The sequence below is a fragment of the Raphanus sativus genome, chromosome 4 (assembly GCF_000801105.2).
Source record: "Raphanus sativus cultivar WK10039 chromosome 4, ASM80110v3, whole genome shotgun sequence".
NCBI lineage: Eukaryota > Viridiplantae > Streptophyta > Magnoliopsida > Brassicales > Brassicaceae > Raphanus > Raphanus sativus.
Genome location: NC_079514.1, coordinates 2,836,023 through 2,848,346, shown reverse-complemented (window position 1 = coordinate 2,848,346; position 12,324 = coordinate 2,836,023). Strand labels below are relative to the sequence as shown.

At 35.9% G+C, this 12,324-nt stretch overlaps 1 protein-coding gene across 2 annotated transcripts; it reads right to left on the bottom strand.

The window, feature by feature from the left end:
* Positions 1–2,508: 2,508 nt before the first annotated feature.
* LOC130511855 (NADPH--cytochrome P450 reductase 2-like) lies at positions 2,509–6,283 on the bottom strand. 2 transcript variants are annotated; one of them, XR_008945366.1, is made up of 18 exons: positions 5,824–6,283; positions 5,689–5,748; positions 5,540–5,616; positions 5,394–5,451; positions 5,221–5,304; positions 5,081–5,117; positions 4,926–4,995; positions 4,653–4,838; positions 4,448–4,540; positions 4,148–4,370; positions 3,980–4,063; positions 3,755–3,906; positions 3,558–3,654; positions 3,249–3,476; positions 3,039–3,161; positions 2,851–2,964; positions 2,617–2,772; positions 2,509–2,577 (listed from the first exon to the last, which is right to left on the bottom strand). XR_008945366.1 is itself a non-coding variant. In XM_057009614.1 (17 exons), exons 1-17 carry the CDS (start codon positions 6,184–6,186, stop codon positions 2,692–2,694), a joined length of 2,130 nt encoding a protein of 709 aa, XP_056865594.1. In that variant the 5' UTR covers positions 6,187–6,283; the 3' UTR covers positions 2,509–2,691. The 2 variants fall into 2 exon arrangements, 1 of the variants encoding a protein (XP_056865594.1); XM_057009614.1 differs by having other exon boundaries at positions 2,509–2,772.
* Positions 6,284–12,324: the final 6,041 nt, after the last annotated feature.

The following is a 12,324-nucleotide window of genomic DNA, read 5'->3' as shown; positions in this document are numbered from 1 at the left end:
GACTGTCCGAGGCAGGGGTGGCTTAGTATAGGGGGCGGTCAGTGCGACCGCCCCAGGGCCCACACCAAATTCTGAATTTTTATTTACATATCAGCACGAAACTTGTATGAATTTGTATTATAATTTACATGAAGTATAAAATTTGATACGATGTACATAAGTGCAATAGTAATATCTATCGGTCCTTTTGAATTTTATTGTCTTTTGTTGAAATTTGAATGCACATAAATTTCTTTTGTCCAGGGGTCCAAAATGGTGATGAGCCGGCCCTGGTCCGAGGTGTGCCAGAAGATGAAGAATTTGGAGACGCTAAACAAGACTAGCCTGTGCCGGTGAACTTAGAAATCCCCGGTCTTGTTGTATTCTATTAGCATCTCAACCCAAATAGCTTTGCTGTTGTTGAATCTTCTGATACCTTGAAACTAAAGAAATCCCCACAAGCCGTTTAAGATTTGTGATAAAACTAACTCTTTGCTGGTTTTCTGTAACTGGGATGGAATGATTGTCGTTTTTAACCATCGTTTCCAGGCCTCAAATTTCGGCCCAAAACACATATGAGTAATCTACTGGCCACATTCAGACAAACTAAATGACCCATTTCGATTAGTGTTAAAAGCCCACGTGCTACTTTAGCCATGACGTATACAGTATTTTTCCCTTTGACATCGACGAATACAGTGTTTAGAATAGTTTTTTTTTTTTTTGCTAAAAAAGTGTTTAGAATAGTTTTACAGTATAATTACATTATAGTGTACGTCTACTTGTTATTTGAAAAAAGTTAAGGTTAAATAAAAGGAAAAATCGTTTGAGTTGAATTTTGTTTTAAATTATACTTCGTCAAGAAAAACTACGGTCCGTTGAATAAGAAGAGTTCACATTTTAACTCTTTTATTATTCCAAGTCAAAATTCTATGTCTCAGGTCGTGACGTTGACAAACCATGTGAAGTACTGAAGTCAATCATACAATCATGTGACACCATTTACACATGGATCACCTACCACATGTCTACTTGTTTTCATTCCTGCCTGTGATGGCCATCTCTATCGAGTAAAAAAAATTCTACACTTCCTCTCGTCAACGGGTAATAAAATCATACTATTCCTTTCACATAATGAAATAAAGACATTCTTTTTTTTTCTTCTCAGGAAAAATAAATACATGTGTAAATAAAATATATGGATATTTCGTATATTTCTAATGATTACATCACATTATAATGAATGTCTAGACTTTAATAAAATCAATTTTAAAGAACAAGAAGAAATTTTTTAAAGAAAAGGACAAAAAGAAATAAAATAATGGTTGGAAGGTTGGAACTAAGATAAGTTTGGAGAGGAGGAATTGCCGACGATCAAGATATCATTAATGCTGGTGAATAAAATCAAAAGAAAGAAAATGGTGGAACTAGCTAGCTACCATGTCAATTAACGCCCATGATCGGTTCCTATAAACTTAAACGTGGCATATTTCCGTTTATGCAATCGTAATCCCTTATTTATTACACTTTAATAGTTTTGCCAATGCTTTTAATTATTTTTGTAGTACGACTTAATAATTATGAGGTGGAGAGAAATACACAACAAGAAGAAAAGAAAAAAGTTTATCCCAGGGTGAATCTAAGTATTGTTCTCTCCGTTTATGCAATCGTAATCCCTTATTTGTTTCACTTTAATAGTTTTGCCAATGCTTGTAATTATTTTTGTAGTACGACTTAATAATTATGAGGTGGAGAGAAATACACAACAAGAAGAAAAGAAAAAAGTAGTTGAAAAGAGGAAGAGAAACATCATGTTTGTTTATTGTTGGAAAGTGGATCCTCCACCAACTTAATTTCGCACGTATCAATGTAACTCATATCACGTGCTATTATATCTTCAACTACATGCTCCCAGCTCACCTACCATACCATCCCATTCCATTCATCTCAACTACCAAAATGCACTTCCGAACCAGCTAGAAGGTTTCAAGTGGTATGTCTTGGCAATGACAACAATAACTTTTTTGAGAAAATTCCAGTGTGCTATAGCACATGTATTTTCAAGAATATATCATGCAAATAGCAGAGCATGCAAGTTCTCTAAGAAAAAATGCGATTGGAGAGATACCAAATTTTAACCAGAGTGGTATAGTTCTTCACCACATTCATTTATCATATACATATATGGTGGGTGTGCCAACATGCGCAATATATGAAATTTTCAAACCGGCTTATTCAGCAATCTATAAGAACATAGAGATGGTACTTGTCCCAAAATGTTGCTGCTGCATAAAATAAATATTCATATCAAAGGGTACACACTTCTGTATACAACATAATTGTTTCACAAAGACCCACATCACATCTTATGCAATTTTTTCATTATTTTATCTGGTGGGTTATATAACAAAAAGTTTGATCAAAAAAAAAATATTTAACAAAGAGTTAAAATAAAATCACCAAACGTAAATGATAACGAATAGAGAAACTTTTCGTGACAAGAAAAAAAAAACGAATAGAGAAACTAAATTAAAAATGGAAAAAGGAGGTTCATTTATTTCCTCTTTAACGATCACAAACTTCATGATCATCATAATGATCATCATAACGATCACAAACTTCATGATCATCATAATGTGGGCATTTCTGTGCCGTATATAATTATAATAAAGTACACTGAGTGTGTATGGTGGAGAGGCTTCAACAGCTTGGTTACCATACATCTCTCAGATATCTTCCACTCATTTGCAGATTCTTCACAAAGCTCTCTGCTTTCGTTGAACCCATCGATCCCTGCAAAACAAAGACATTGCATAGTCAGTAAAAAACCGATCAGAGACTTTTTGTGATGTGATGAGGACTCAAACGAACCTGCTCTTGAGCTATTGTGTGGAGAGATCTGTGGACGTCTCTAGCCATGCCTTTGGCGTCCCCACAAACATATACATAAGCTCCTTGAGAGATCATGTTCCAGATATCAGAAGCCTGCATTGCGATAATAATTGTCAGCTCAAGAATCAAATAAACTATGCAGAGATCTGGTTATTAAAAGCTCATACCTGGTCCATCATCTTGTGCTGTACATATTCTTTGGTTGGTCCTTCACGAGAGAAGGCGACGCTCAGTTCTGAGAGTGCACCACTCTCTAGAAACATCTGCAGCTCTTCCTCGTAGATGAAATCCTGTAAATGTATAAGAAAGAGTTTAGATAAACTGAACAAAGAAATGATGATAGCACTGAGTTTACTGAGAAATGGATTTATTATTACCATTCTACGGTTTCTGCATCCAAAGAACAAAACTGATGGACCTAGTTCAACACCAGATTCCACCAACGCAAGTCTTTCCTGAAGGAAACCTCTGAAAGGAGCCAATCCAGTCCCTGGACCAATCATGATGATCGGTACCTTGGAATCAGAAGGAAGCTTGAAGTTGGATTGCCTAACAAATATCGGTGCTGAGCAACAGTTTTCACTCTTCTCATAAGGCACAGCACTCTGTAATTACAACACAAAAGTAAAATTTTAGATAAATATTTATACAAATGGCTAAAAACATCACAATGTGATATGTTTTACCTTCATCCAAGTCGAGCACACTCCCTTATGAATCCTTCCTGTTGGCATCTTCTCATAGACAAGTGCACATGTAACATGAATTCTAGTTTCAGCAATCCTAATGCAAATAAGCAAAGACAAATGGGTCAGTAAGTACCAGATACGTCTCAAGCCTCAAGGGAGTAATTTGAAGACAAAAGACAATGAGAAGTACTCACTTGGGAGATGATGATATTGAGTAGAACCTAGGCTGCAACCTTGGAGCGACAGCAGCAAAGAAGACACCAAGTGGCGGCTTGGCTGAAGGAAACTCTGCCATCACCTCGAGCAGACTTCTTTGACTCTCTACTACCCACTTTGAATACTCATCCTGGTTTTGAAAGGATTACAATAAATATACTTCTCAGAAGAACAGCAGCCAACAGAAAAGTTCATGCGCAAACCTTTCCAGCGGGTGAAGCAAGGTGTTTTAATCGCTCTGCTTCGGTAGGATCAGATGCATGAGCAGCCAAAGCAAGTAAAGCGGACTGCAGGAAAACAATTGAGTTAGAACCTCTCTGTGCAGACCAGTCCAATAATGACAAAAAAATCAAGATGTGAATCTAACCAACCTTCTTAGGAGAACTCAAAAGACATGCATATCGTGTAAGCGCTGTTCTCAAGCTGCAAGGTGGGAATGTAGGAGGAAGCGAGCTGCTGATCGGTGTGCCATCTTCTTTATCAGAGTGAAGGGAGAAATAAGTATCAGGTGACATATCCAGTAACCTAAGCGCTTCCTCTACAGTTTCCTTCAAATTATCACTCAGTACACCAACATGATCTCCAGTTTCATATCTGACACAGGAACAAAAATTCATGTTATTATTCTTCAAGTATGTTTCCTCTGATTATATACAAACAGTAAAACTCACGTTAGTCCACTTCCGGCAATATCAAATTCAAGATGAGTGCAGGAACGGTCAGACTCTGGAGTATGAAGCTCTCTTCTCACAGCAACATTCGCCCTTTAAAAGCACCAAAACAAAGCACGGATTAGAACAACCGATAAGACAAGATTATATTTTAGCAAAAAAACAAAAAACGACAAGATTATAGAGAAAACAAAACTTTGCACACCTGTAAGGATGCTGAGCATCAAACACAACATGGCCATTCCCATTGGCCAAGTTTTTCTCATTCAATGCGTCTCCAGATTTGTGGATAGAAACTCTGTACTCTAAAACAGCTGCAGTGTATGGTGTAACAGCTGTGTCACCTTCTTCCCTCAGTATTGTATCTAACTCTGGCCACAATGCTTCTCGCCTGCAAAAGATAGCAAAATTCAGCTCAGGAAACAAAAAAAAAGTAGTCCAAAGCAGCAAATATAATCATAAGAAGAAGGTGATATACCAAGCGGTAAAGTCATCTTCAATACACTGGTCATCATCTCCAAGACCAACATGTACAAGACGCTGCGCACCTGTAACAAAACCACTCATTAAGTTAGAAGACAAATACAAAGATATCAAAACAAATGATGAAAATAAAGAAACAAACAAACAAACCTTGTTCGACAAGGATGTCATCTACAACTTTGGCAACCTGCAACACAGATTTTACATAAAAAAAATTCCAATATTAGCCAAGGAAACTGGAGTAAGCGTGAAAAACTTTTAAAAAAAAAAGAAGATTTCATTTTAAAAACCTTATTAAAATGTTCATATTGTCTGTTTCCTAACCCAAAAACTCCGTACTTCAAGTTCTTGAGCCATTCTCCTCTGTCATCTCCCTGTAAACACACATGCTTAAACTTCAAAAAACAAGTAAACATAAATAAAAATAAACCAAGCAAATAAAAAAAAGAAGAAAAAGACAAACCTCGGTGAACCATTTGTAGAATCTGGCAGCATTGTCTGTCGGCTCACCGTCTCCATATCTACACAACATCCAAATTGTTAAAAAAAACCAGATCAGCCAATGAAAACAACATCAAACCAACAGAGAAGCTAGAAAAAGAAACAAACGTGGCTAAGAAGAAGAAAGCCACATCCTCTTTCTTCAGCTTCTCCTCATACTCATCATCATCCGCCGCGTAATCATCCTGTTAAAGGAATCAAAATCAGAATACAAAAAAAGAATCAAACTTTTTTTTTTTAAACGGTATAATAAATACCAAATCAACGATTTTGAATCTGGTCTTCTCGTATCTAGCTTTAGCTTCTTCTCCTAAAGCCTGTAAAGAAAATCGAATTCAATTAGCTTCCATCATCATCTTCAATCATTTTAGAATCTCAAAAAAGCAACTCACTTTAGCGAACCCTTCAGCTGTTCCGGTCTGCGTACCGAAAAAGATTGTGACTTTCTTCCTCCCGTCGTCGACCTCGTCCTCCTCGCGCGGCGGCTTGATCACCAGCGGCTTGAGCGTCTCGGCGCGTCTCGAGCTCCCGGAGCCGCCGTTGGATCTCCGCCACACGAGCATGACGATGCAGCCGATGAGAACGGCTATGGAGGTGGATATGATCATTGCGAATTGGCGATTCTCGATCAGCATGGAGCTCAATTCCGCGGCGACGGACTCGTATGCGGAGGCGTTCGCCGGGTCGGAGACGACGACGGGCTCGCCTTTGATGATGGCCGACATGAGATCGAAGGGAGAAGAAGAAGACGACATGGCTGAGAAGGAGAAGAAGAAGAAGATCTCTCTGCGTTTGGTTTAGGTGTGGTTTAGGTGAGAGAGAGACACTCTTATGAGAGAGAAAGTACAATGGAGAAGAAGAAGAGGAGAGATTTATAAAATACAATTATTAAAAAAAAATTCATTTTCGTGATGGGGGATGGTGGCGCTCACCAAACCAGACCGGTCAAATTGACTTACCGCGTTTTGATTTTAACCATGGTTGGTTTACGTTTTGGTCTCTCCGTTTTTTTTTTTTTTTTGTTATCAAACCTACCCATTACACATGCTTTTAACATTTTTTTTATGAATTCTATACGAGTTTTTTTTTATTTATTATAAAATATTAAAAAGCTTAATAAAAAAGGTTTATTGTTGGTTGCTAATTATCGAGTTGAGGAATATACACTTTTTTATGTATGTATGCTCTCATGTTTAAGTTCTTACGAATTGTGTATGTTTGACAAAGATGAATCAAGAGAATTTAATTTTCATATAGCCCATGGTACGTAGCAATAAGCATATGGATGCTTGGACTCATGGAAAATCTTGAGCCGGTCAAGCTGTTGGTAGGTCAAATATGACGGGAAACAGTTTATGTTGTATGTAATAGTTTATATTGTATACCAGATACTATTGAGTAATGTATCATTCGAAAATACAGAGAAGTAATATTTAAAATTAAGACGTATAACGAAGTCTAGTAAGAAGGTTCATAGCGCAGACATGTTATAAGATATACGGTCAACCACTCGCATGTCAAAGTTGTTTACTGATCACCCGATCCACGACAACTATTTGGCGAGCTATTAAGTTTACAATCATTTTAGAAACCGTGAGATGATCTAAAATATAAAGTTGGTAAATAGTCTTGTGACGTTTTCCATTTTAATAATCGAATATCAAGTTATGCTGAAATCCAAATTAATGTTTGTAACATCCGCTAGCAGCTACTAGAACCAGTTCTTTTTTTACATAGACCGCGACACAATATTTAGAAACCCGACTTGGATCTCCAGTTGAACTGGTAAATCGTTGATCCAAGATAAATTTTGTTAAAAATACAATATTTAAAAACTCAATAAAACCCACAAAACCCCGCTAAAACCTAAAACTCGGTTATCGAGTGAATCATTGATCGAACTAATATATAATTTTTACTTTTTATTTTTTTTTATTTGAAGAAAATGAAAAGAACGATGATAGAGAGAATCAAAATCAGTTGATTTGATTTGGTGTTAATTTATTTTTGTTATCAATAATTTATTAATGATGTTTTGTTTTTGATTTATTTTAGATATGAAGCTTAAATTTATTATTTACATTAAATATTTAAATATTTATGAACTTTTAAGTTTTGATATTTTTGTTAGATGTCATAATTGTTAACTCATTACAAAAAAAAATAAATTGTCTAAATTTTATTTAATATTTTTATGTCAAATAAAAATAAATTATAAAAAATAAATGTTAAGTATTTTTTTAAATATCCAAATTATTATTGTATGTTTTATAAAACATTTAGAAAATACTTAAATTTAGTTTTTATATGTTTATTTTCATATCTAATAAATTATTATATAATAAATCTAATTAGGTTATTAATCTGCGATTTACCTGCGGTTGATTTAATGATCTGGTGATTCGGAAAGTCGATCCTGTTCAGCATCCGGATCAGGTTTAAAAACATTGCCAAGACATGATAATTCGCCACTTAGTTATCATCGCTTAGTTCCAAACGATGTCATTATCGTGATTGTGCCAAGGCCACTGATTACATCTCCACATAGATTCACCACTAAGAAGAAAGAAAACAAGACCAATGAAATATTACAGCACACGTGTTCTTATTTCTTTATTTGTTTCTCATTTTACATTTCTAACAAAACCGATTGATCAATAAGTGTGAACAAGATTTTCATACTACATATCACTGTATCAAAGAAGAAAATAACGACATATTTTGTTGTAATCGTCTGATCGGGAAACCAAAATTTATGATTTTGGTTGTAAAGTCTCATCCCCAAAAACATGCTAAACATGCTTAACCAAATTTTCTCTTTATGAAAACACATTAAAAAAAAATCAAAAGTGTGAACTGTGAAGTTGTATAGATTACACCTATACTTCTTAATTTCTTAATCTATAAATACAAATGCAAATAATATAATATTATTATTTTAGTTTCAGTTTTTCTTGTCATCAGACATTTTTGCTCCTTTTACAAAATGGTTATAAACAAAATTAGTTGGAGTAGATTAGAGCCTAGAGGCAATAAAAAGCCCACGTAGTGAATTGATGGGCAATAGGTTTCCAATATTTCATTGGTCGATGAGTCACAGTCAATTGTGAATCATATGAATCCAACACTTCCGCGTGGACAAAGCTTAGCCCAGTAAGCTCATCCATTCCAGCCACCGATTGATCTATAAGTGTAAACTCTTAAATTTATCATTATTTAAAATAATAGGCTCTTAGTCCCATTATAAAATTATAAATTAGGTTTGCATTGAAATTTCATCGGACATTCGCTTTCCACTTCACAATCAGAACTGGAATGAAACTTTGTGGAATCTTACAAAAATTCGCTTCCAAAACATTATAAAATATTTTATTTAATAATTTGTTGGAAACTTATGATTTTTCTTTTAAATTACACTTCTGTTTTAAAAAACACAATATTATAAATAAATAGAAGTACAGAATCATGTTTTTGTTTTATATAAAATATAAAACTTAATACTAATGAAAAAAAAAATACAAATATTAGAACTAATACTATAAATTATTTTTATGCATTGAAATTTTTATTAGGAATGTAACATATATTCAAATATATGATGTCAATTATTTATGAAATATTAAAATGATTAACATATAATTTCTTATAAACTTAATTTATGCGTATTTTCACAGTTTTGATATTAAAACATTTAAAATTATTATAAATGAATAATTTGTTCTAATCCTAGTGTTCTTGTCTTAGAAATAGATCGAACTAAAGAGAGAGAGAGAGAGAGTCGTATGACTTAGAGAGGAATGAATTGTTATTATTCAATGAGTAATGAGTTCCTTATATAGGATTACATAACTTGGAGACAAAGTCTAATAACTTGGAGTAGGGAACAAGTAACTTGGAATAGGGAACAAGTAAATCTAGAACATTCCATAATAGACATCACACAATATTCATAACACTTCCCTTAATGTCCATTATGCGTGTAAGATGCTATCTCGTTAAAAACCGAGATTGTAATGCCATAACCGTCTAGAATTTGTAATGCGTTTGGAATACTGCCTCGTTAAAACCTTTCCATGGTAAACCCAAAAACCCAATGTGGTAAAAACGGGAAGCCATGGATAGGAAAAAGAGTACAGCCGCATTACTTCCCCTCAAGTGAACATCACTGAAGGCTTCTCAGTGATCGCATACCAATCTGCTGCATAAGCTTCTTGAGCGTGCATGTTGGTAATGCCTAAGTGAAGAGGTCGGCTGAGTTCTCGCTGGATCTGACTTGGAGTACCTTGACCTCTCCTTCTTTCTGAAGATCGTGAGTGAAGAAGAACTTGGGGGAGAACATGCTTAGTCTTGTCACCCTTGATGTAACCATCTTTGAGCTGAGCTATGCAGGCCGCATTGTCTTCGTAAAGAACGGTCGGTTCGTCTTTACCATCTGTGATCCCACATGCTGTCCGAATATGGTGTGTCATGAGTCTCAACCAGACACACTCTCTGCTTGCTTCATGGATCGCCAATATATCCGAGTGATTGGATGATGTGGCTGATATAGTCTGCTTGACTGATCTCCATGAAATGGTCGTGCCTCCATATGTGAAAACATAGCCGGTTTGGGACTTAGCACTGTGTGGATCGGACTGGTAACCTGCATCAACAAAATGCTTTCATGATATTCATGGTCCATTCGGATCATATGGTTTATCTCTCTTAGATAAATTCGACCATGAATGTCTTTGTATGTCCATGATCTGTCCGGATCATGACATCATCCATAATCCATCCGGATTATGTTCTTGTCCACTATATATCTTATTCATATCCTTTGACCAAAACTCTTTATGAACTTTTAGTGTCCACGGTCTGTTCATGAAGTGGCTATTGTGTTATAGTTTGAAGTTTAATCAAAACTAAGCCACTTTTTGGTCAATAGGACGTTCCTCTCACTTGGATAGTTTAGGTCGGATTTAAGACCTAGAGGAACTGGTCGGAACAAGCTGGATGGGATGGATTGGTCGGGACCAATGATGATTAAGGTCGAACTAGGTCGGACATGATCCTAGTTGGTATGGTTCCCTTTGGTCGTGAATCTGATGGATTCTCAGACCATTTGATCAATCTATTCTTGGTACGTTGGATCATAGATCCCAACATTCATATACGGCTAATGATCTCTACTATAGATCATGTAGTCTCTTCATAGCCTTTCCAAGAATCAATCATCTTAATCATCCTTTCTTTAAGTATAAACACAAGGAATATATTGACTACTATATGGACTGATCTGAAACGTTCTTATAGAACTTTCTACTAAGCATCACTTAGTCTTATCATATCGTGTGTACATACACGCATGCAGCTGCATTTCAGTCCATGAACAACGCAGGAACGATGTTGTTCTATGAGAACTTCTTTCTCATCTCAAGGTATCTTATGTTACCTTTATATCCAGTGATATATCCAATGTGTCTACTCTTTCTTAGATGTCCAGATCTTTATTAATTTCGATATTGGGGTAGTAGCATTCACCACCTAGGAATTATATTCCTTGTTCCTTAGTCCCTGTGAGTATCCTTTGTGTGATCAAGCCATTCCTTTGAATGTTTTATGTAGCAACATATACGACCACTTGTATGTATTTTCATGTTCTACTGCTCACGATTTTTCTTTTCCTCACAAGACTCATCTGTTCACTGGTTAGATGGCGTCTATCTTATGTAATTTTGGCCAATACGCCCATCTCATATCATTCTTTGGGTTTAACTCCACGTCCCATTTTATTCTCTATGAGTACTCTTACGTGGGTTAGTGATCCTCGCATATCTCTTTGCTCAAGTGCTTTCTCTTTATCACTTATGAGTGTGTGTATGTGTCGACACTTTATATATTATGTTCCCTCGCGTTCTTTCGCGTTCTAGACATGATACAATCGATTGAAGTTTTATTATTATCAGGATCATTGAATACTTTGTTTGCAAGGCTACAGTATGATACCTGTACCTTAGGGCGGCCGGTCTTATCTCATTGTTAGTATGGTTTCTCTTTCATGAACCCGGATCTATCATTATGAGCACCTTAACTTTTTCTATCCGTGGTTCATTATATATGGAACATTCTGGTCTATCTTCTATAGACTTTTACAGCAACTTGATTATGTCTCTACTAGGACATTTATATAGTGGTGCTAAGCTGGTATGACTTAGTCATTCTTTCGGGTCTGTCTGGCTATCATTCTTTCTTTGTTTATGGACGTCCAGTACATATATATCTGGTCCGAGGATCTTTGCCAAGACTTGGATGGTTAAAACCATTCCACTTTTACTTTCTATTTACCAGCTTATAGCTTTCTCCATGATGTTGGATAGTCGGATTCATCTTGTATGTAATCCGTGTACCTTGGCCACAATATATGATCACCTTTGTTTGGCTCATGGTCTCATTGAATTCGTGGGAGAAAGATCATGTTCTCTTATCCAACATATATTCCCGATTTTCATCTCATCCTTAGTTGAGGTATTCCATCCTAGATGGCACATAGGTATGTGGTGGTTATACATAAAGTCTTAGGATGGTCTATATCTGGATTATGACCCTTTATCATCTTTAGACGGGAATATCTATGCTCACTTTATATGGCCTGATGTATCTTATTTTTTCATACATGTATTCTTGTGGTGTACTCAAGCTTATAGACTTTTGAAGTCTCAACCTTATAGGTTATGCCTTATACGGCCAAGCTATATAATGCCTTATGGCCCTTCGGCCAGGCTTATCATGTTTGGGTTTATAGTGTATGGTCATGGACCCACGACGAGTGTTTATTCTCCCCTCATGAACATGCTATTAAAATACGTTTGTTGTCCTCACTTAAACGTAATGCTTGGACGGCCAGCATGGTT